This window comes from Tachysurus fulvidraco, chromosome 3, assembly GCF_022655615.1.
Source record: "Tachysurus fulvidraco isolate hzauxx_2018 chromosome 3, HZAU_PFXX_2.0, whole genome shotgun sequence".
Classification (NCBI taxonomy): Eukaryota; Metazoa; Chordata; class Actinopteri; order Siluriformes; family Bagridae; genus Tachysurus; species Tachysurus fulvidraco.
The window spans coordinates 30,953,388-30,978,514 of NC_062520.1; the positions used below are offsets into that span (position 1 = coordinate 30,953,388).

General features: G+C 37.9%; 1 protein-coding gene and 1 long non-coding RNA gene across 7 annotated transcripts in view; both read right to left on the reverse strand.

Moving 5' to 3' along the window:
- Window positions 1–14,517, reverse strand: part of fmnl1b (formin-like 1b) — a 20,461-nt gene extending 5,944 nt beyond the window's left edge. Inside the window, exons 1-13 of one of the 6 annotated variants that reach the window (XM_047811283.1) lie at window positions 13,899–14,517; window positions 8,982–9,065; window positions 6,663–6,743; window positions 6,169–6,242; window positions 4,889–4,972; window positions 4,348–4,470; window positions 3,488–3,596; window positions 3,308–3,384; window positions 3,131–3,224; window positions 1,447–1,521; window positions 968–1,078; window positions 605–754; window positions 278–379 (exon numbers count right to left, since the gene is read on the reverse strand). In XM_047811283.1, the coding sequence (XP_047667239.1) occupies window positions 278–379; window positions 605–754; window positions 968–1,078; window positions 1,447–1,521; window positions 3,131–3,224; window positions 3,308–3,384; window positions 3,488–3,596; window positions 4,348–4,470; window positions 4,889–4,972; window positions 6,169–6,242; window positions 6,663–6,743; window positions 8,982–9,065; window positions 13,899–14,054 (1,320 nt within the window). In that variant the 5' untranslated portion in view covers window positions 14,055–14,517. The remainder of the gene's footprint in view (window positions 1–277; window positions 380–604; window positions 755–967; window positions 1,079–1,446; window positions 1,522–3,130; window positions 3,225–3,307; window positions 3,385–3,487; window positions 3,597–4,347; window positions 4,471–4,888; window positions 4,973–6,168; window positions 6,243–6,662; window positions 6,744–8,981; window positions 9,066–13,898) is intronic. The other 5 variants (XM_047811285.1, XM_047811284.1, XM_047811281.1 and 2 more) reach the window with 5 other exon arrangements.
- A 1,931-nt stretch (window positions 14,518–16,448) lies between these two features.
- On the reverse strand, window positions 16,449–19,528 carry LOC113659043. Its single transcript, XR_003444554.2, has 3 exons — window positions 19,415–19,528; window positions 16,993–19,020; window positions 16,449–16,824 (listed from the first exon to the last, which is right to left on the reverse strand). It is a non-coding gene; the product is annotated as an uncharacterized LOC113659043 (long non-coding RNA).
- Between the last annotated feature and the right edge of the window lie 5,599 nt (window positions 19,529–25,127).

Here is a 25,127-nt window from a genome sequence, read left to right on the forward strand (position 1 = left end):
GTGGTGTAGTGATATAGATGTTGTGGGTGTGGTGTAGTGGTAGTGTTGTGAGGTGGTATGTTGGTGTAGTGTTGTAGTGGTGGTGTTGTAGTGGAGGTGAAGTGTTAGTTTGGTGATGTTACGGCGGTGGTGTAGTGGTAGTTTGGTGGTGTTGAGGTGTTGTAGTGGTGGCGTAATGGTAGTTTGGTGGTGGTGCAGTGGTGTGGGGATTGTAGGAATCTTTCTGGGCCCCTTGATACAAAATGAAACTCTTACTACTTTACTCATGTGCTCGCACCTTCAGGAGCTCCACCTCCTTAGTAGTGTGGATGAGCTGTCGCTCCAGATTTGACACTTTCTCCATTGCTTCATTCTCACACTCCTGCAGCCTCCTGCTTAACTGCAACACACACACACACACACACACACACACACACACACACACACACACACACACACACACACACACAGATGACAATGATGAGGAAACTCTCCGAGATGTTACTGAGGCAAACTTATTTGTATATATTTATATGTTTTTGAGCATGTGTGTGTGTGTGTGTGTGTGTGTGTGTGTGTGTGTGTGTGTGTGTGTGTGTGTGTGTGTGTGTGTGTGTGTGAGTACCTCAGTGTTATTTTGCTGGAGTTCCTCTAAATGCTCAAGTAAACTGTTTTTGGTCTCTGCGTCCTCCAGCAAGGCTCCAACATCAAACAAGTTATCCAGGTACGCCTGGACCTGCACCTGTAATCTCTCACTCTCACTCACTTTTAATGTCTTAACACACACACACACACACACACACACACACACACACACACACACACACACACACACACACACACACACACAGTATGGGTACCCAAATGCTACAACTGTGTTTTTAGTTATTGTTCTTACTTAAATATTAGCAATGAAAATAGTGTGTGTGTGTGTGTGTGTGTGTGTGTGTGTGTGTGTGTGTGTGTGTGTGTGTGTGTGTTTTCCCACCTCCAGGTAATCGTCCAGTCCTAGCTGTGTGAATTCTGACTGCAGGTGAACTCTGAAGTTCATATTTTCTACAGAATGCACCACGATATTGATAAACTGCATGCACGCCACCTAGTGGAGAGAGACGGCACTTCACCATCAATAACAGTTTACAGTTACAAATAAGCTTGTTGACTTCAAAGTGAAGTCAAATGCAATCTTTATATTTATCGTTCGGTTTAATTAAACTAAATGTCTACATGTATGATCAACACTTAACGTTCATCACTGATATTTTGTTAACTAGACGAGTAGCGAAGAGCAGCTGAAAAACTCATTGGGGCCCAGAAATTAAAAACAGGAAAACGAAGGCGCTATTGACTTTTCATTGACTCTACCACCATCACCCATTTAAGGGAACTCCACTAGACACCTTAGAGTCTGGGGGCCTTGCCTTTGCTTTCCACCACTACAGAGCCTGGGAGTAAAACCCGTCTCACCATGAAGTCGATGTTACCGTCCTCGTTACGGAAATAGACCATCAGCTTTTCGAAGCGGCTCTTCTCTCCGCACACCTACACACACACACACACACACACACACACACACACACACACACACACACACACACACACACACACACACACACACACACACACAAATAAATAAATACAATAAAATCATTTAATTAAAATACGCGCTTTTATCGCACTACCACACATGCACACCAGAGGGCAGTGTAAACCACGTGTTAATGAGAATTGTAACAGATGCACAATATTTCACACACTCAGGTAAAGCACAGAAATATTTTACAATAAAACTTACACTAAAAAAATGCATTTTATTCATTAAATAAATAAATAAATAACATAAATGAAAATTCAAATATACATATAATATATAAATATATACTTATATTAGAGTTAAAAATCTATTTAAGGTGTAACAGTATTCTTAGTGTATTTGGTTTCTATTTTTAAGTCGAAAAGCACTTTGCTCATTGTGTTTTTCTTTCTTTGCATTTATAAAGTGGTACATAAATTGGACATGCACTCCCTGTTGTGTGTGTGTGTGTGTGTGTGTGTGTGTGTGTGTGTGTGTGTGTGTGTGTGTGTGTGTGAGTATGTATATGAGGAATGACTCAAAGGAATGTGTGTGATATTATCCCTCCTACAGCCTTAAGTCCAATTCAATTTTTTCATTTATTTTCAGATTGAGTTGTTTGACTTCAAATCAAAACAATTCATGTTTAGTGTTAGCAGCTGTGTGGGAGCAACATAATGGTAGATTATGCCACGTCTAGTGTGTGTATATTTGTGTGTGTGTGTGTGTGTGTGTGTGTGTGTGTGTGTGTGTGTGTGTGTGTGTGTGTGTGACAGAATCTCCTGAATAATGCAGAAGTTGGCCCTGTGCTCTCTACCCAAACAATACCTACATTCTGTCACCACCATCACCATAAGACACCTGAACTCCCTCCTACACACACACACACACACACACACACACACACACACACACACACACACACACACACACACACACACACACACACACACACACACACACACACACTCTTTATCCTGTTCCCCTCCAACAGCTGGACGGCGATGCATCATAATTAAATGAAACTGCTGATTCGTTGATTAGCATTAATTCTGAGTGTGTGTGTGTGTGTGTGTGTGTGTGTGTGTGTGTGTGTGTGTGTGTGTGTGTGTGTGTGTGTGTGTGTGTGTGTGTGTGTGTGTGTGTGTGTGTAAGAGACACCCTGTCAGCATGTATGCCTGCGTGATCTTTCATTCTGCAGTATGCATTGTTAATTAGACAGCAGTGTCTAAATATTTGATTCATTTGATTCATTGTTGGCTGGATCAGATTACAAAGCTTTAAAAGCAGCTTTGATGGCAACACACACACACACACACACACACACACACACACACACACACACACACAGAAATACTTTCAATTATTTTGCATTTAAGTTTTTAATTACGAGATACAAAATCAAGGAAGCGAATCAGGAACTTATAAATGTGCTTAGATCTCAGTAACTTCTCAATAATGTTTATTAAATGTTTTTCGAGTGAGTCTCCAGTGTCGGCGATTTGTAAGCAGTGTGCCCTCGAGTGTTGTGTTCTTTACACGCCGTTACTCAGATCTAACACCGATGACTTTTCTCACCTCTTTAAAGTTGTTGAAAGCAGAGAGGATGATGTCGTGACCTCCTCGGACAAAACACACAGCGGCCAACAGCTCCAGAACCAAGGCTTTAGTTCTACAAAACACACCCACACACGGTGACAATATTGCTGTATCCTGTCCTTCATTCCCACTATTTTCTGTTCTATTTTATCTAACCTGGCATTATTGTTGTTGAGGCTCAGCGTGATCTCATTGACACAGTTCGGATGGCTCATCACCTGATTAAACCCTGACTGAGAGACAAAAAGACACAAGATTACACAATGATTCAAGGCCAAAGCAGGAAAAAATGTGTGTGTGTGTGTGTGCAGTATGTGTGTGAGAACTGGGTGGAACCTGGTAATTCATGATGGCCCGGAGACACATGATGCAGAGATGCAGGTGATCTTTCTGACTGAGCAGGCGCGAGTTGCTCAGAGCTTTCCTGCTGTGGAAAGAGTTCAATCTGCAAACATCACACATGCAAAAAGAGAGAAGCGCTCAAACACACACTCACTCACACACTCACACACTTTCACACACCTACTGTATACATTTACCATACATAAATGACCCGTGATCGAGGGACGTGTATGATAAGTGTAATTAATCCTACTACTAGTAATGATAATAATAGAGCTGTGAGAAATGGTTGCTGAAAGCTGATTGGTTGATGCGATTTGCATCGGTGTTACACATTAACACAGTGATCATTTCAGCTGGACTGAATGCACTTGTCTGAGTCTTGAGAAAGAACAATTTGAAATATTTGCACTCAAACCCCTTATGAGTGACCGCAGTCCAGCTTTGCACATATTTTGGATATTTTAGGTCGCTGCTACAGTATAATGCAAGCGATTAGAGAAACAAACTTGTTTTCAGAGATGTTAGGGGCAGAAATGATGTGGTGTCAGAGGAATAAAACAACTACGTGATTCATTTCCCACGGATGCACATTACACACATCTGTAAGTGCATTACACACACATCTCTGTAACTTTTAGCCTTGGAATGCAGCTTATCTTGATGTATATATTATGTGCTGTGTGTGTGTGTGTGGGGGGGGGGGGTAGATGTAGGTGTGGGTGTGGCATTGTGTGTTCTTCACCTCACCCTTAAACACTATGATAATAAACATATAGAAGTAAGAGGTTGTAGCTTTTGGCATGTTTCATAGAAAGCATGATGGGAGCTGGGAGCTGTGAGCTTGGACTAACCGTGCTGCGTAAGAACGGTTGGTGTTTGAGGAATTGTGGGTGGGGGAGTTCGTGGCACTCAACGTCCCATCTTCTGCCGATTTCTCTTCAAAGCTCCCACTATCCATGCAGTCCAGGTCGTACCTACAAGACACATTAAATAGGCTCCCAAAGTCTACATCTGACCTCAGCTTATGAGGAAACAATGAACTACAAATGAATATGCTGCTGGATCAAGTGCTATTTTATAAGCTGCTAGATGATAAGATGGAAAGTCGTATTTAACCTAATCTGTAGTGGCTGTTTTTCATTTTGAAGCTGTCTCTTGCTTTTATGTTGAGAAGTAAAAAAATCGTCACATGGGTCTTCGGTCCACAAATTTTTACCCTGTATTTTATTTCTGCCCAGGCATACAGACGTGTTTGTGTAAAGGTAGCGTTTAGATGCTTATTGAAAACCTTTAGTGTCATATCCTGCCAGTCAAGAAAAATCTGGCTTTGAAAGCCAACGCTAAAACATTGACCCTGTCGAAGAGAGCTAGCTAGCTGATAAGTGTACGTACGGCACAGCACGCTGGGCGAAGGAAAGGTACTCGACTAGAACATCTAACCCCTTGTTCTCCTCATTGAGAAATTCTTGAGCCCACCTAAAATGGTGTATAAAGAGAGAGAGAGAGAGAAAACAGGGAGAGAAAAAGAGAGACGACAGGGAGAGAGAGAGAGAAAGAAAGAAAGAGAGAGAGAGAGAGAGAGAGAGAGGGAACAGGGAGAGAGAAAGAGAGAGAGAGAGAGAAAAAGAGAGACAGAGAGAGTGTGTGTGTGTGAGAGAGAGAGAGAGAGAGAGAGAGAGAGAGGGAGAGAGAGAGAGGGAACAGGGAGAAGATGGGAACAGGGGATGAGTATAAAAAAGAAGAGAGAGATATAAAGATATAGAGGAGAGTAGTTATAGAGAGAGGAGAGAGAGAGTGGAACAGTGATAGATAGAGAGAGAGAGAGAGATAGATAGAGAGAACTAAATATATAGAGAGGAGAAGGAGAGTACTATAGATAGAAATAGAGAGAGTATATAGAACAGGAAGAATATATAGTAGATATATATATATATAATATAGAGATGAGATTAGAGATACATATATTAACATGGATATTATATACCTTATATAGAGGAGAGGATATATAGAACAACGTTAATATAGAGATAAAAGGGAGAGAGATATAGATATAGAAACAGGTTATATATTAGAGATATAGAGAGAGAGAGAGAGAGAGAGAGAGAGAGAGACTGTTAGACAAACACGATCGTAATTCTACATAAAATTAGGACATTTTGGACCATTTAGAAAAGTATTTGCTCCACTATAATAACAAGAATCATGTTTTGTTGGTTAAAGTCATTCCAGCGCATCAACTGCTGCCCCCCCCCCCCATTTTTCTGTTGATGTTGTAAATATTGTAGCTTTATTAACTAGGTTTAACTTGCTAGGTATAGCATCAGAATGTAAAAGTGCATTGGATCACAAATTTGTTGTTTTGACAACTTTACGTAAGGAATAAAAGACCTCACGAGTGCTGTTTTATGGATATTTAGGTTGGTGTGATGAGGTGACGCTGATGTTACCACCCAGGAGTTGTTTATTTTCCAATGTCCTTGACTGTTTCATGTTTCATTAATTTCCTGTAACTGAATGCCCCTTCCTGTTTCATTCCATACTTGATAAAAAAAAAATAAAATGTAATATTTTGTCTAGTGTACATCTTCTCCTCCGCTTTAATTCCTTTCATTTTATGGCTGTGTTTGTGTGTGTGCTGTGTTTGTGTGTGTGTGTGTGTGTGTTTCTCTTACCCAATGTGATTGGTCCTCAAAGATATTTCCAGCTCTCTCAGGACTTGTGTGGCCTCTTGTACGCATCTCTTAAACTGACACACGATTATTGAAGCATGAACACACACAGTATATGATCTCACACTCTGTATAGCTATATTTATGTGTACCAAATTTTCTCATATGCACAGTTATGTGTCAAAACTATTATTGAACCCTAATACATTGAAGACATAACAAGCATTTAATTATTTTTTACTGCAGTTCCCTATTCGGGGGCCAATATTTTTGCCCCTCCATAAGGAAAACACAACTGCGTTGCCAGGAAGAAATGAATAAAATCACCCAAATGCCCCCACACACATAACACACACACACGAAAAAGCAACAATATAATTTATTATCTCGCTCTCTCTCTCTCTTTTTCAAACACACACACACACACACACACACACACACACACACACACACACACACACACACACACACACACACACACACACACACACACAAACCTTCCTGCTGCCTCCTTGCTCTAAAAAGCTCTTGAGTTTCTGCACGTAGGCTGATGGTGGATTTTTAACCTGAAAGCGCTCCTAAGGAAACACGCACACACACACACACACAGTTAAGTTAATGCAGTGAGTGTGTGGGAGGTATAAAACACTCCAATTATTGAAAAAAATGTGCACACACATGCTGATATGTAGGACAGGGCCGACACACTCTGTTTCATCTAGGACACGGCTTTATGTCTGAGCATTAAAGAAAAAAATGTCAGAGGATTCATGGTATATTTTTGCAATGATTTACTGTATATACCTTTTTTGTATTACCATTCTTGAGCAAAAAAATAACTAATGTGCTAAAAGCAAAAAAAAGGTGGAAAGTATAAAAAAATAGCATTAATGGGTCTTTAAAGATCTTCACCTTTTGAAAGTTTATATAGATATTTTATTTATCGTGTTGGAAGACTTGTTGGATGTATGATGTCCAGCCAGAAGCACCAGAACAGGTCTCAGAGAAGAAGGAAAACAAATCTACCTACAGGAGCTAATCCAAAAAACATAAAACATTCAGTTGCTCAGCAGCAAGGGTACCCAACCCATCTGCTTCCAAGAGCCTAAGACCTATCCCTTACATATCCCCTGACACTGGTCAATGCCAGTGACTGTGGGTCTATCACAAAGACCAGGATTGTGGGTCTATCACAAAGACCTCCGAGAAAATGACCTCTGTTTTTACAGTATAGTCTGACTGTACTGTAGGTAAGCGAAGGGCATCTTCTACCTTGATTGATTTCAAAGCCTGTAGAGAATGTAGGGATTAATCAAAACTGGACTGACATTGTTGCACTACCTGGCATCCGGGACTGGATACTGCAAAATCCATGCCTTGGCTTTGTAACCACTGCAATGCCACTATATGACATAAAATATATCTTTCATACCTTTCCTGGTGATACCCTCAAGGGTATATCTATCACATATTTCACCTAGAAATGTCATTGTAGTACAAAAGGTACAAATAATTAACCAGTAAAATGTTGCCCAAGGCCAAAGCTGCAATTAATGTTCTACAGCACTGTGATCTGTCATACTAAACAATTCGCCCAAACCAGAACAAGACACAAAGAAAATGACCTCCTCTATTATAAGTGTAGTTTGACTACATGGACAACCAGAGATAAAGTGGCCAATGTCAGTCTGCATGTCAGTTGGATGTCAAAAACAACAGATAAAGTAAAGGTTTCCTATTAATCTGTGACCCCTGGCACACCTCAACTGATACTGACCACTGTCTGAGGGGCCGTCAAAGATTCTGCCAAATCAGCGCTCCAAGAATCAAACTGTTAAAGCCATGCTTTGTGTTCTTGCTTATGACCTCAGGACCTAGGTTGAATAACCTGAGCTAAGTAGACTGACAGACCTGCCCCTGCACATTATCAATACCGGCAGATTCCATACAGACTACAGAACACTGAGGTACTACAAAACACAAAAGATACAGAGGGTATGCAAATCTGGGCAGAAAGTTTTGCTTGTCCTAGACATCTACACTTGGGAGCTTTTTCTTTGGGTTAGGGTTAGGGTTAGCCCTAACCCTAGAGTTTGCAGCTGTACTGCAGTAAAAGTGGGACCGAGTACAGAAATGTACCCTCCAGGTGAAGTACCCTATACCTGTCCAGTCCAGGTCCTCTTCATTTATCATCTTGTTCTGTTAGATTTCATAATCATTTGGTCTACAACAAGGAACCTGGTGGCTGTAAGGAACTGAAATTGAAGATTGATGCATCTGGAAGATAACAGTCTTTGAAGTTAAGTGAAGTGAATTGAAGTGACATACGGCTAAGTACGGTGACCCATACTCAGAATTTGTTCTCTGCATTTAACCCATCCAAAGTGCACACACACAGCAGTGAACACACACCGTGAACACACACCGTGAACACACACCCGGAGCAGTGGGCAGCCATTTATGCTGCGATGCCCGGGGAGCAGTTGGGGGGGGGATTCAGTGCCTTGCTCAAGGGAACCTCAGTCGTGGCTAGCCTGAGACTCGAACCCACAACCTTCGGCTTATGAGTCAGACTCTCTAACCATTAGGCCATGGCTGCCCCCATATTTGCTTGTATAACCTTGAGTTTGCAGAAAATCCAGAAGACCTATGATATCTAGCATGGTGGAACCATATGGTTTGGATCCACTGCCATGCAACTAACAGATCTGACAGCTAAAAGACAGATGTTCGAATCTCTTATGGCAGCACCTGGGCACCTCTCTTATGCTAAATAGCAGTTAATTCATCAAGAATACATGTCGGGATGTTCATACCTGGTCACAGACTAACTCCCACTTCTTCTCACTGTTGTACTGGTGGAGCAGTTTCATTTTATCAGGAGGAAGGTTCATGGAGTTCTAGAAAGAGAAGGTTTACTTGATTAGCCTACATTTCAAATAAAAAAATGAATGTTTTTATATATTTCTAGTTAGTCATCTTGGTTTACTTTATTTCTTGTCTGTCTTTGCACAGCTGTGCATGTATTAAAGCAATTAAAATCCATGTTCTTTTTTTTTATTTTTTTATGTTTATCTACCCAGGTTGAGAAATCACTAAACTGGATAACTACCAGATTTCAATTGTTGAGCATTTCTACATAGACATTTTACTTATTATGCTTTTTATGGCTACTAGTTTTCCCAGAGGTTGTCTGTGTTGACTTTGGATCAAGTGTGTGCATGTACTGTATGTGTGTAGGAGAAGTAGTTCCTCTAATGAAAACACTCATGCTGTTCATTTATTATTCAGCGAGTTGCCCTAAGAGCAGGTAATACTGCGACCAGAGATGATCTACAACATAAGAAGGAGATTAGTGGAGTCTACCAAGCGCATTACAAGATAAATAACCAGTCGACAGATAGACATACTGTATAGATACATAGACAGATAGAGGTTTAACCCTGCAGTGCCGATAATTTGTTCTGCAGTTGTTTTCCTGTTTTTCAGACCAGCGATATGTTCTGAAATTAAAACTAATTAGTTCTTTAAATAATTAGCACAGACATTTAATCACCTCAGTAAACAGTAGGTTTAAGTGGGTTTAAAATGGTAATAGCTCCATAAATAAGGCTATACTGTGGATATTAATGGAAAATATTGTCTTTTATTTTTTTACCTGGAAGGAAAAATATCCGTTCCTGAATAAAAAAAAGTATCAAAAAGTTGCAAAACATCGACTATAGCCCTATTCGGACGGGATTAGTTCTACGTGGGGACGTGGAGTAATGCAATTTTACCTCAGGACGTCTGTAATATTAATTGGCCAATTCGCACGGGACAAGACGTCTCAGTAAAACTACCAGAAGTGGAAGGGGTAACTCGCTTTACGCACCACAGTAACCTCCTTGTCGTCATGTGCATATGACGTTGCTTCCTGTTATCACGCGCGCAAACAGACAACTTGGCGCCTCCATGCTTGAAAAACGCACCAAAAACTACTTTTAAACAGGAAATGACGGAATTTTACCGTACATATTTACAGCGGGTCTATTCGGACGGGATTAGTATTACCTGAGGTAATTTTTCAAATTAGCTAACAAATATCAAATACTAACAAATGTAAACAATGTAGACACCATTATTACCATGTTACTATTTGTGTTCTGACTTTGTATTGTGCTGAAACACGGTCTCCTCTTCACGGACCCGTGAATTCGCGAAACATCATTTAACAGGTATTTGCTGAGATCTACAGTAGGACGTTCTGTCGCCACCCAACATTTCAACAACTCAACATCAAATGGAAGCTAAAAACAGGTTTCATACGTTTGACACATTGGATGTTCAGGCTAAAGAATCTGGCTCGCTTTTGTTCTTCGGAATTCTCAACATTTTTTTAGGGGAACCTTTTGAGGTCTGTCGAAAACCAGTGAATGTAAAAGGACCTTTCATCTGATTAAGTCACTTCTATCATCAGACTTGTTTTTGTCATGTCTGAGCTGCACATTTTGTCTGGTTTATGGGTGTTTGGGTTGAGGCAAGGTTTTCTTTCTTTCTAGTTGCTCAGACTTAGTTGCTGTTGACAAAAAAATAAAAACTCCCCCACGGCATGATTCTAACACCAGCGTGCTTCACTTCAGGTTTGGTGAGCAATTTTGGTCTCATCAATGTTGGTCTAGAGGTAATGGCTCAACCACAGATGTAACCATTAATGTAAATAAGGTGCAGAATTTGCAAACTAATCCATATACTGCTCATTGTTCTGAAATGGTTCAGTCACATAGTTGTTGCTGTCTCTGTCCACTGTTTACAGATATCTCTGCTTTAGGAAACCTGCTCGGTCAAAGGCGAATCGTTGTCAAATCATTTTAGTCACATGTTATAGTGAAAGTATCGCCACCTCACAGCTCCAGGGTTCTCATTTTGATCCAGAAACTGGACTGCTCTCTGTTCCCCTGGTCACCATGTGGGATTCCTCAGGGTTCTCCAGTTTCCTCCCATTTCCCAAAAACATGTACAATAAGTAGAACCAAATATATCTAATAAAATCCAGTCAGGAAACACAAACCCATGATTCTAATGTGAGACCTTCTGTGGATTTGACTTTAAATTACCTTTCAAAACAAAACTGGGCACATGCCCACGCATGCTCGGATCTCATTAGCATAGTACTACAGTATGGCCTGTATTTCACATCATATCAGTGGGAGAACATGTACTGCAGTTACCCTGAGGACATCACTAACACACGTTCTTGATTTCTCATTCTGCCAAGTTCTCACTCACTCCAGACGCTCACACAGACAGGTTTTTGTTAAAAACGCCCCCAAAATAGTTCTGTTCGTCTTTAAAAGGATATTAGGTTGGGTAGCAGGAGACAGAATCTCGAGGACAAACACAATGTCTCGCTCTCTCTTTGTGTGTGTGTGTGTGTGTGTGTGTGTGTGTGTGTGTGTGTGTGTGTGTGTGTGTGTGTGTGTAAAACACAGCGCATTAATCTTTCTTCAGCTTAGGGCTAGGGATAGATAAATAATCTCAGATCAATAAACAGATACCAGGCACAAGGTCTTTACTATTCCACACACACACACACACACACACACACACACACACACACACACACACACACACACACACACACACACACACATCAGATGGCTGATTAATAAGACACTACAGGGTGTGACATTAACGACACATTGGTGTCCAGACGTTCATTATTTTCCCATAACAGAAAGCCCTTAAGTGATTTACTCCTCTTATACCCCAGCAATTTGGTGACGGTAAAACAGTTTTATACAGTAAACACTAATACAGCATGCGTTTTGTCTGTTTAGGGTTATATGTAATGTTGTGGAACATCCACGACACAGAGTTATTTCTTATCATTTACATTATGGGACTTAATGAGTTAATAATGCAAAACAAACAAACAAACAACAACAAAAACAAATGCAGCGAAACTGAAGACTCCGTCTTACAAGCATTTTACATGTTGATTATGTATAAGTTTGTGTTTTAAGTCTTACTACAGAAACAAGCTAGAGTTCAGATTTTGACCATAACTTTGGATTTTCTCCAAAAAACAAACAAGCAAACAAACAAACAAACAAACAAACAAACAAACAAATAAATCCCCTATTTGTTGGTTACAGATATAATCTTGTTTAAGGTTCTAATACAGGATGAAATCAAACCTGTTGTTGGACTCAGACTTTAAAGCCTTATGTAACAAACCACTCGGAGGAACAAAAACTGCAGCGGGGTATAAAAATCCACTGGTTATAAAACATCCGTAACCATATTTCACTCCATTAACTGATTGGGCCCTTTGGATAATTAAGCGTAGGTCTCTCTTGAATAATCCGCTCTACTAATCTCCAGTGAGAGTCTATTGATTATGAAGCATTCTGTAAGCGTTTGTTTGTTTACGCTAACCAGGCACTTTATTAGGAACGCCTGAAGACCTGTTCGTTCATGAGTGTCAACCATTCCTCCTGAAGGGTTTTGTGCAGTTCAGGAGTTTTTTTAGCTCAGTGGAATTTTTTTTGGGATGACAGATTGGCAGCATCAAAATCACTTCAGATTCAGTAATGAAACTCGATGTCTAAGAGAGATGGGTTCAGTTTGGTTAGCGCTGGGACAAGATGACTTGATTAATATGGAAAGCAGCACAGAAATAAAAAGCTAACTGAATGTGAAAAGGCCAGACGACACCAACCATCTAGCTGTGCCATAAGCAAGCTATATGATAGCATGAAGGTCGTCGTTGAATTTAGTGTTAATAATCCTGAGGACTGATGTACTGATTATATCCAACGAGTGGAATGTATACACACACCATACACTCTCAGAGTTCACTCCTTTGTACCCTCATTAGTGGTTGATTATTTTTATAATATTTCTTCATCAAGTGTTTTATTTATTGACTTCTTCATGATGTCATCTTCTGAGGTTACAGAATGCACGCACACAGCATCTCTGGAACGAGATCGAGATTGCGATGCTGTCGTCACACTGTCACAGCGGTACATATTATAAATACCTCCACAGAGACGATCTGATGATCTTCAGTGGATCTGGATGTCGGTCCTGCACGATACAATCCTGTTTTGCATACACACGCATGCTTTGGTGCTGTATAACACTAGTTAAGTTCCTCTTCACCATTTTGGTATGCAAATATTGGTTTGCACATACTGTACAGAAGCAGATTTAAAATAGCAGTTCAAATGTTTTTCCTTTGCTGCGGTTGACATGGTAATGAATGTTTTGTAAATATTTGAAGAAATATACATGATATATGTTCAACTAAAGAGTTGCCACTTTTATTGGAAAAAGAAAATCCTTATTAACATAAATGAAAGCAAAGAATAGAGAGAATGATGATGAATGGCATAACAGGAACACAACATACAACGTTAAAGATGCATTAAGCAAGATGTTTATTCTGGACTTTGCAGTCGTTCTGATTCAGGGTGAATCACACAATCACACAATCATCACCTATCATAAAAAGACATTCTGGTCCCTCTTACAGGACAGCAAAGTAGCACCTAGAAAAAAACGAGTGTTTTATTCCATACATATATTTTTTATTTACCCTTACTTTGAAGTCTGTAGTTTGGAGTAGGTTTTTAGGCAAACATCATACATATTCATGGAAATGTGAAAAGCAAATTTCACAAATGGCAACTTTAAGGTGCTCAAGTGGCATTGGGATTTTTTCTTATGTTCTTTGTGGTACTCACCAGCACTGAACTGAACCTCTCCTCCAGCTCCTCCTCTGAAGGCAGGGGCAGTTTAGGTCCAGGAGGTTGTTTCAAACCGCCAAGGCTGGATGAGTTTTGGGCCCATTTAACTTCTCGGCTGGGCGACACCTCCATGCCGCCTGAAGCGTTCCCCATGGTTCTTTAAATCACTCGTGCAACCTCATGCACGTGTGATGTGCTGAGATGTGGACACTGTCTCTGCTAGGCTCATTCACACACGAGGAACCAGGAGAACCATGACATCCACTCCAGAGGTTCAAGTCATGAACTGTTATGGAATATTCATCCTTTAAAAAGCACCATCCTTCACAAGACACCTCTATCTGGAGTAATGAAGAAATAAAGACAGCTCAAAAGTCACATGTTTAATCTGACTGGAACTAAATCTCATCTAACATCCAGTCTTTGTGTGTAATCTCCCATTAGAGTGAATGATATAATAAAATAAATAAATAATTAAATAATGAAAGAGTGTCAGTTAGAGGAGAGATCCAGATGATCCAGCATTACTCTGAACTCATTCACTCTGCGCCAGAATATACACAGACAAACCAGCTAGCAAGGACACCCCTGGGTCCTAGTGCTGTCGCGTTGTTCTTCCTGCAGTGTGTGAAGTTGCTCGTGCTCCTTGGAGTTCGCCTCTAATGTTGTTGTTTGTGGGCGTGGCTTATGGGCCAGTTTAAGTATACACAGATTTCAGCCCATTATATATGATGAAACTCTGCAAAAATTAATTTAAATTTTTACGTTTGAATATTATTAGTACCACTTATGTTTTTTTTATTACTCTTTTTCAACAGCAATTTTCCAACACATATTAAGTTATGTAGCCAGTCGTGGCCTAATGGTTGGAGAGTCTGACTCATAATCCTAAGGTTGGGGGTTCAAGTCTTGGGCCGGCCACGACTGAGGTGCCCTTGAGCAAGGCACCAAACCCCCCAACTGCTCCCCGGGCACCGCAGCATAAATGGCTGCCCACTGCTCCGGGTGTGTGTTCATGGTATGTGTGTGTGTGTGTGTGCACTTTGGATGGGTCAAATGCAGAGAACGAATTCTGAGTATGGGTCACCGTACTTAGCTGTATGTCACTTCACTTTAATAAATTATTGACATCTTACACATTTAGAGATACAGTAAATGTGGAATGTTTTTGTCACTTTAACTCTGGACTTGCACAGCATAGTTCCACTTTATACACACAATACTGCACATGGACACTTTAAGGACAATTACATTTTTAATTTTGTACTGCCAATATCCTTTCACATATATTTTCTATAGTTTATACTTTTCATTTATCTACCTCCTTTTGGTTTTATTTTCTCTTTATCTTTAATTCTATCATTCTATGTTTGAATACCGGACAGACAAAAAAAAAGCATTTCACTGCATGTCGTACTCTGTATGTATGGGTATGTGACAAATAAAATTTGATTTGAATGGGTAACATTGTTAAGTTGGTGATGTTTAAGCTGTAGCAGTGACCCCTCGTGGCCGGGTTCTATAATTGCAGGCACTCTGCATTTTTTAACGGTATACTCACAAATAAATAAATCAATATCCATCTATCCGATTTCTCCATTAAAAATATTTATTTACGACTGTATACTAACTGAACCAAAGGAAGTTTGGCGGAACGAGTCGCCTAGAGTCGATTTGTGGATGTTCGGACTGGATGTGTCGACTCCTTCGAAGCTTCATATCATCTAAGAAAGTTCAGATACCCAGCAATATTTTCTTTTAAAATAATAGTTACAACCATTAAAACAACACGAGGTTGTTTTTCGCGAATTTGTTATCTTTCTCTTCCAAACAGCTGCTGGAAACGTTTAAAGTAAGCGCTGTTTTTCGAGACGCCACTTGGACGATATCAACTTGTGTAACGGAGAGGGGTGCGTCTTTTAGTATTTTATCTGATTTATTATAAAAGACTCATAATCGATTGTCAACACCAATAATGTTACAAAATAAATTAATACTACATATATTTAGCTGATCATGATATAAATTTTAGGGCGTTGTAAATAATTGCTAGTTCCAATTATTTGGAGACTTTACCTCCTCTCACCTACACACCCGTAAACAACCCCCATAAATCTACTACAAATTACATTTATTTCTTCCTCTTTTACCACAGCAGTTTTCCAACACGAATGACGCTATTAATTAATGATTAATATCTTACCAGATTTATAGTAACACTAAATGTAGAACAAATTCCATGAATATAAAATGTAAATGTATTTAGCGTGGTGGTTTTTAAGCTGTATAGAGCGACCCCTTGTGGACAAATCCAGCTACTGTAGACGCCATAATTTTTTTTAGCTATCAGTAAAATAAAGAAATAAAATAATGCTAGCACTGAACAGCATTTTAACACCATTTAAACCTTATCATCTTATGATTCTGTTGAATTCATTCGGTCAGAAAGCAGTGTTTGGTCATTAGATATGAATACATGTTATTAATAATGATAATGTCAGATTTTGTAGCACATGCCTTACCAGCTAGTGATAGAATCACACCAGGTCAATTTCAGCTCAAATTTATTCGTACAATTTGTTTCCTTTCAATAAATGTTTGTTACAGAATACTGGATATAGATTGAAGTCCTTAGTGAGCAAGCCTGTGGCGACGGTGGCAAGGAAAAACTCCCTGAGATGACATAAGGGAGAAACCTTGAGAGGAACCAGACTCAAAAAGGAACCCATCCTCTTGTGGGTGACACCAAATAATGCAATTAGATATAATTACAGTCCACAGATGGAGAAGAGTAATGGACTAAATGTGCTGAAGCGATGATTGCGTTGATGACGATTACAGCAGCATTTTGTAGAGAGAAATCTTCTGCATCCAGGTGTCTTTTGTCCAGTAAGAGTAAGAGTGAGGCTTTTTTCTGAAAAATCTTTAGTGTATATACAGTATTTAGGAAAAGAGAAAGAGGGAGAGAGAGAGAGAGAGAGAGAGAGAGAGAGAGAGAGAGAGAGAGAGAGAGAGAGAGAAAGAGAGAACTGATTATTACATTTATAACACAGTGCTTGTCAAAAGGGGCATATTTTAAAATGATACTTACTTAAATTTGAGCACCTCACTCTGGGCAGCCGTCAGGTAAATTGGAAAAGGAAATGGTTTCCACAGGACCATACACCTTGACCTACCTTCCTGCCTTCCATAATAATAATAATGAATATATATATATATTTATATAATATATTTTTTAAATAAACTATTTTTTAACTAGGAATTTTTTAATTTTTTATTTGCAATTGTTATTTATTTAATTATAAAAAAAAAACCTTAACTGCTCATCTTTTTTTCAAAAAAGAACTGCTCATCTAACAAGGTGTTTAGTCCCTTTCTGTATTAGTGAGCCAAGCCTGAGTTTTCTCAGTATGACACGTGAGCCTGTGCGAGCCAAGTGCAAAAGGTCCAGACACACACCACGATTGTACTCTCGACCATTCCATGGACAATGAGGAAGATTTTAGAGAGCTGCTCATGCCAGCAGGCTTTAGATGGTGTTTTCTTTTTGGCAGTTTGCTGCTCTTTTCAGTGTGGATTCCCTGCTGTTGTTGCTGCAGATGTAAAAGAGACCGATGCTGATGCTGAAGTTGGGTTCTTAAGTATGTAACCTTGTGAACCAGAGTTAATGTATCCAATGGTAGAGACTTAAGCACTTTTGTACGTCGCTCAGGAGAAGGGCGTCTGCCAAATGATGTAAATGTAAATGTAATGCTGCTCTTGCATCGTAAAGACTGGACGATCTGCGCCAGGTGAGGCTGTTGGCTGAGAGTCCATTTCCACTTTCTTTGTGAGTCGATCTCTCAGGTGTTGGCACAAGTGTAGTAAATGTTTATTTGCTTTCAAAGAGCTTTTTCAGTCCAACAGAAAGTAAACATTGTACTTAAAAAAGAGGCTTTGGCACATTGGCAAACGTGTCACAAAACACACACAGACACACACACACACGCTCAGGCTGGGCTACCTACAGTAATATAGAAAGGGAAAGACAAACATGATAGTAAAGGAAAAAAAAAAGATTGTATTTGCTGTCATGCAGGAGGAAAGTTTTAAAGATTTTTAAAGTTTTAAAAAAGTTTTAAAAAAGTTTTAAAGGTTTTTATTTATTTATTTATTTTATATAAATATATTTTTAAATCTTTTTTATTTTTAAGAAATTTGAGAAATTACAGGTCAGTTGTTACAGGGATTCCTCAGCAGGTTACTAAAAAAGCGTGGAAACAACTTGAATTTATATAAAAAATGAAACATTACATCTTTGTAATGTGAACCATTACATCATTTAACTCTGTGAGGCATTCGTTTGGCCCCAGGGTGAAAAACGTGGAAAAGTTTTACAACCGATGCCGTATTTCTGGATGACACCTTGATATATGCCAATCAGTTCATGTTTAGCGTTGAAAATAGGTGAGCCACTGTCTCCAGGTTTACCTGCTACAGACATTAAAAACTGGCTTGAATTTTGGTAATCAATTTTACCCTCCTGCTGCTGAAAATTACAATTAGGGTCCCGGGTATAAAAGTATATACTGTCATTTTTATTCATTTCAACACTCTGATTTTGTAAACCATCTCCAAGGGGACTAGTAATGCCTAGTAATTTAACAAAAGCCAGATCTCGATCTTTGTCACGGTTACAAAATTTAGTAAACTCAGCCTTGTAGATCAGTTTAACATCTTTAGTAGGAAAAGCAATGAGTATCCCTAAATCTGTATCTCTAACTACATGCAAGGCAGTCAAGACATGGTCACTACCATAATAACAGCCGAGTCCATTAAGAATATATTTTTTATTGTGCGTAATAATGATTATTATGCAAGGTGTTTCCTTTGGAATCACCAGCTCCATGTCAGGATTATAATCAAAAACTTCTCCATTCTTAAAAACTACTGGGCCCTTTGTAGATTCTAATTTTTTAGAATATTCCTCTATCATCTCATTCATAAGCCAAGGTGGAGCTAAACTATTATTAAAAAGTTTATTAAATAAATGTTTTTTGAATGTATATAATGTATAATATATAATCCCACCTATATAATATATATACCTACATAATTGGTTGGTGTATGAAGTAAAAACCTGTGAAATAAGAAAAAAGTCAGTGTAAGCACAAAATGATGATGATGATGATGATGATGATGATGATGATGATGATGATTAATAGTAATGTTTACAGTTTTTTCTCAACTGGTTACACAAATCTCACACATATCACAGATACTTTTGTGAAAACCTCTGAAAATCTCCCACACAGCTAATGCCAGAGAACAGAGTTTCTCAACATCATCAGATAGTTTTTTTTCTTAAATGACTTCTTGTTGCTTGTCTCTTAACTCATTACAGCACTGAACGCTGATTTTACTCGAGTAAACCAGATAAATATGAAACAGAGGAGTGTAGTCAAGTAAAATAATTTAAGTAAAGTACATTAAGTACATTAATGACAGAAATAAAATAGTTTGAAGTCACTCACCATTTCCTTTTCGATTTTTTAGTTGACGATTGCAGTGGAGGAAACAAAACTGATGCGTTTTATATCAGTCATCAGCCAATCATTTTCGAACAGCAAAGAAGATCAAGGAAGACAAGGAAGGGCCTCAGGTGAAGCAATGAACTCAGAGACATTCCAAATATCTGACTGGAAATAATTACCAGAGACACTCCTCTTCAGCAAGCTCTTAAAAAAATATTTTACTTGTTTGTTTTTTTGCTGTAATATTATGAATGTTCAAAAAGAACTGGATTTTTTTCTCCCTTTTTGATCATTTTTATGATTTGTGTCACTTGTGTCATTTGTGTACAATGAATAATTTGATTGTGTTAATATTTTTTTTCTTTTTACATCACTAGCAGGTTATTTATGTTATTTAAGTTATTTATAAGTTCAATTATTCTTCCAGTTCTTCAAGTTCGTCCTGCTTCAGAACAGGTTTACTGGATTTACAGTTTTTTTTTTATTTCTTCACTTCACTTTCATTTCTTGCGTCCTGATCATTTTCCTGGAAATCAGTCACACTTATACTATTTACCTCAAATATTGTGTGTGTGTATGAGAAATTAGTATTGTTTATTTCACTGTAGGTTTTCTTTGCTTCTAGACATGAATATCTATATTAATTAAAGACCAATTTAAAGACCATAAATTAAAGACCAATTGGGGCAAGTCATTGCCTAATGGTTAGAGAGTCTGACTCGTAATCCTAAGGTTGTGAGTTCGAGTCTCGGGCCGGCCACGACTGGGGTGCCCTTGAGCAAGGCACCGAACCCCCCAACTGCTCCCCGGGCACCGTAGCATTAATGGCTGCCCACTGCTCCGGGTGTGTGTTCACGGTGTGTGTGTGTTCACTGCTGTGTGTGTGTGTTCACTGCTGTGTGTGTGCACTTTGGATGGGTTAAATGCAGAGAATGAATTCTGAGTATGAGTCACCATACTTGGCCGTATGTCACTTCATTAAACCAAACCTTAACATATTGATTCTAATATTTTCTTATTATCTTTTGTCCCTTTTGTCTCCAGACCTTGAAAAGTTATAATATTCAAAGTTTCAAACATTAATTCAATTCATTTGTATAGCTTTACATCTGTATTGAAACAGAATGAAAATTTTTAAGTTTAATAAAAAAGAAATACAATACATCTCTAACAATTTTCCCTAATGAGATTTCCATGAGATGAAATGCGGAAGAAACATTGAGAGGAACCACACTCGGAAGGGATCCCACCCTTAATTGGTGACAGTTGTCCTTTCCTCAACAGTTTGTAGTGGAATTAAGCAACCAAGAACTCCTGAGGAACTAACAGGTCAGCACAAAGTCTTCAAATGTGTGCTGATAAAGACAGTAGCTCAAAGACAGCGTGACAGATTCCAGGTGACCCCGTCCAGAGCAGTCCCATGAATCACAGGCTGTAAATGCAGATCTATCCCCATTAAAAGCATAAAACATATTCATATGGGCTACGTTATGTCAGGTGGTTGCTAGGTTGATGTTACAGTAGTTGATGGCTGTTGGTGGGATCAGTTATTATTGTTACTGTCTCTTTCAAGTCAACACGAGTATGTTAGATTATCCATCGATCAGCCATAATATTAAAAACCACTGAAAGGTGACCTGAATAATATTGACTATTGTGTTAAAAATAACTCCTATCAAGGGGTGTGATATATTAGGCAAGAACACGCCTCGTCTTTCTGACATTATCTTTTTCAATTTGGGTCAGGTTATCTGTCAGCAAGTTGTTCAGTTCCATGCTTGTATCTTGTAATACTGTAAATATTTCTATGTACTGTATCAGGCTGTGCTGTGTTTGTTTCCTTGTTGTTGAGAAGTTAACTGAGCCTTTAAATCTACTTTACAACTGCTTTACAAGGCATGGATAGTCCTTGATTTAGATGATCTCACAAAATAGTTAACTAAAATGTAGTAAATAGTTTTTAACTAACTGAATTTATCATGATTTATATTAGGAATATGTGCTTATAAAGCATTTATTAACACTCAGTTACAGTTCAAATTATCTTCTGAACCACTGTCACCCCATAAATAACTGGTTTATTTTTAAAATATAAATTGATCATTAATTAAGGATGTAAATGTAATTATTAAGCACATGATTGTATGCATTTTGATAAAGAATAAAGCATTTATAAACTGGTTGCTAATGCAGGAGCAATGCTTTGTAAATGATTAATTAACTATTTATTCATGCTTAACTAATGCTTAATAGTGTGCAGTTAATATAAAACATTACCAATGATTCTTTACTTAATAAAACCTCCAGTGAACACATTAACCACCACCCAAGTTTCTGCTGACACACAGAGGAGTGATTAAGAACATCAACAACAATTTTATATTCTCAGTGTCACTAAAACTGCTAAACTGATACACGACCCGTTTTAGATTTGTGCTATCGCTGTGGTTATAGATTGTTTTGTCTACACATTTTGTTGTCTATATAATAATATATATATTACAATATATATTATTATAACAAATATTTAGGACCTGTTTTGTTTAGTTAATGATTGTTTTTTATTCATGTACTTTACATAATATATATCTATATATTACATGCTGTAAATATGTTTACATATTTATCTGCACTTGTCTATTTGCACAATTGCTTCTCTTTGCACGTCTGTTAGATGCCAAACTGGATTTTTTTCTCCCTTTTTGATCATTTTTTGAGATTTTGTCACTTGTGTCATTGAATACAATGTACAATGAATAATTTGATTGCGTTAATATTTTTTTTCTTTTTACATCACTATCAGGCTATTTATGAGGAAATTATTTATAAGTTCAATTATTCTTCCAGTTCTTCCAGTTCGTCCTGCTTCAGAACAAGTTTACTGGATTTACAGTTTTGTTTTTACTCATTCACTTCACTTCACTTTCATTTCTTGTGTCCTGATCATTTTCCTGGAAATCAATCACACTTATACTATTTACCTCAAATATTTTGTGGATCACATGTTTGTGTGTACAGTATGAGAAATTATTATTGTTTATTTCACTGTAGGTTTTCTGTGCTTCTAGACATGAATATGGATATTAATTAAAGACCAGTTAAACCAAACTTCCCATATTGATTCTAATATTTTCTTATTATCTTTTGTCCCTTTTGTCTCCAGACCTTGAAAGTTATAATATTCAAAGTTTCAAACATTAATTCAATTCATTTGTATAGCTTTACATCTGTATTGAAACAGAATGAAAATGTTTAAGTTTAATAAAAAAGAAATACTATATATCTCTAACAATTTCCCTAATGAGATTTCCATGAGATGAAATGAGGAAGAAACATTGAGAGGAACCAGACTTGGAAGGGATCCCACACTTAATTGGTGACAGTTGTCCTTTCCTGAACAGTTTGTAGTGGAATTAGGCAACCAAGAGCTCCTGTGGAACTAACAGGTCAGCACAAAGTCTTCAAATGTTTGCCCGTCCACAGCAGTCCCATGAATCACAGGCTGCCCATGCAGATCTATTCCCATTAAAAGCATAAAACATATATTCATATCGGCTACGTTATGTCAGGCGGTTGCTAGGTTGTTGTTACAGTAGGTGATGGCTGTTGGTGGGATCAGTTATTATTGTTACTGTCTCTTTCAAGTCAACACGAGTATGTTAGATTATCCATCGATCAGCCATAATATTAAAAACCACTGAAAGGTGACCTGAATAATATTGACTATTGTGTTAAAAATAACTCCTATCAAGGGGTGTGATATATTAGGCAAGAACACGCCTCGTCTTTCTGACATTATCTTTTTCAATTTGGGTCAGGTTACCTGTCAGCAAGTTGTTCAGTTCCATGCTTGTATCTTGTGATACTGTAAATGTTTCTATGTACTGTATCACGCTGTGCTGTGTTTGTTTCCTTGTTGTTGAGAAGTTAACTGAGCCTTTAAATCTATTTTACAACTGCTTTACAAGGCATGGATAGTCCTCGCTTTAGATGAGCTCACAAAATAGTTAACTAAAAAGTAGTAAATAGTTTTAACTAACTGAATTTATCATGATTTATATTAAGAATATGTGCTTATAAAGCATTTATTAACACTCAGTTACAGTTCATCTAAATAATTCATTAGACTTTCTAAATGATCTTCTGAACCACTGACACCCCATAAATAACTGGTTGATTTTTAAAATATAAATTGATCGTTAATTAATTAATTAATTAAGGATGTAAATGTAATTATTAAGCACATGATTGTATGCTTTTTGATCAAGAATAAAGCATTTATAAACTGGTTGCTAATGCAGGAGCAATGCTTTGTAAATGATTAATTAACTATTTACTCATGCTTATCTAATTCTTAATAGTGTGCAGTTATTATAAAACGTTACCAATGATTCTTTTCTTAATAAAACCTCCATTGAACACATTAACCACCACTCAAGTTTCTGCTGACACACAGAGGAGTGATTAAGAACATCAACAAACAATTTTATATTCTCAGTGTCACTAAAACTGCTAAACTGTTACACGACCCGTTTTAGATTTGTGCTAGCGCTGTGGTTATAGATTGTTTTGTCTACACATTTTGTTGTGTATATAATAATATATATTATATTACAATAAAATATTATTATAACAAATATTTAGGACCTGTTTTGTTTGGTTAATGATTGGTTTTTATTCATGTACTTTACATAATATATATCTATATATTACATGCTGTAAATATGTTTACATATTTATCTGCACTTGTCTATTTGCAAAATTGCTTCTCTTTGCACGTCTGTTAGATGCCAAACTGGATTTCGTTGCTGTGTACCTGTATTATGCAATGACAATAAAGTTGTCTGTCTGTCTGTCTGTCTGTCTGTCTGTCTGTCTGTCAGTCAGTCATTCAGTCAGTCAGTCATGAATGCTGGATGGCAAAAATAACTGGGTTTAATAACGAAAAGCATGAAATATAACACAGACTAGACCAGACAAAGACAACAGTTGATTCCGCGCTGCACAAGGCAACGCGGCACATTTAAATACAAAAGACAAATGAGACACGATTAGGAACAGGTGTGGAGACAGGGAGGGGCTGACGAAGGCGGGGCAGACACGCAACGAGGAACATAAACAAAGGCTCATGGCCAACAGTCCAAGCTGAGTCCTGACACTATCATAACAAAGATGAAATGCAGCTTAAACTATACGTCCACTATAAATTACTAAAACAAGACTTAAATCGTATTAAAGTTAATGAAGACAAAAGGTGAATGAGTTCAAAACAGTCTTTTTTATTTCAAATTCAATAAGCTTACAAATCTCAAAACAGACAGCTGACACATCATACAAACAGTTAGAGCTGCGTGAACGGCGTCCACTTCCTGTGCACTCAGTCTTCTGATGTTGAACTTTCCATTAGCTTTGTCGTTGTTGCTTTAACATTGACATTGTGGATTTTTTTCTCCTCAAATTTAGTTGTTCAATAAAATAAATAAACAAGACTCGATGGGATGGAACAGAATCAGATCAATAATGTGGTAAGAATAAAATATATCTGCTGATCTTGAGTAATAGTAATGATGATCATAAAACATGGCGAAATTATTCTGTAGATGTTTGAATTATTGAATGGATAAAATTGTTAAATAAAGCATTCAGTTGAACGTTTGTTTAATCAAATGGTTAAATATGTTTTTCTGGAATTTTTCATTAACACTGGTGTTTA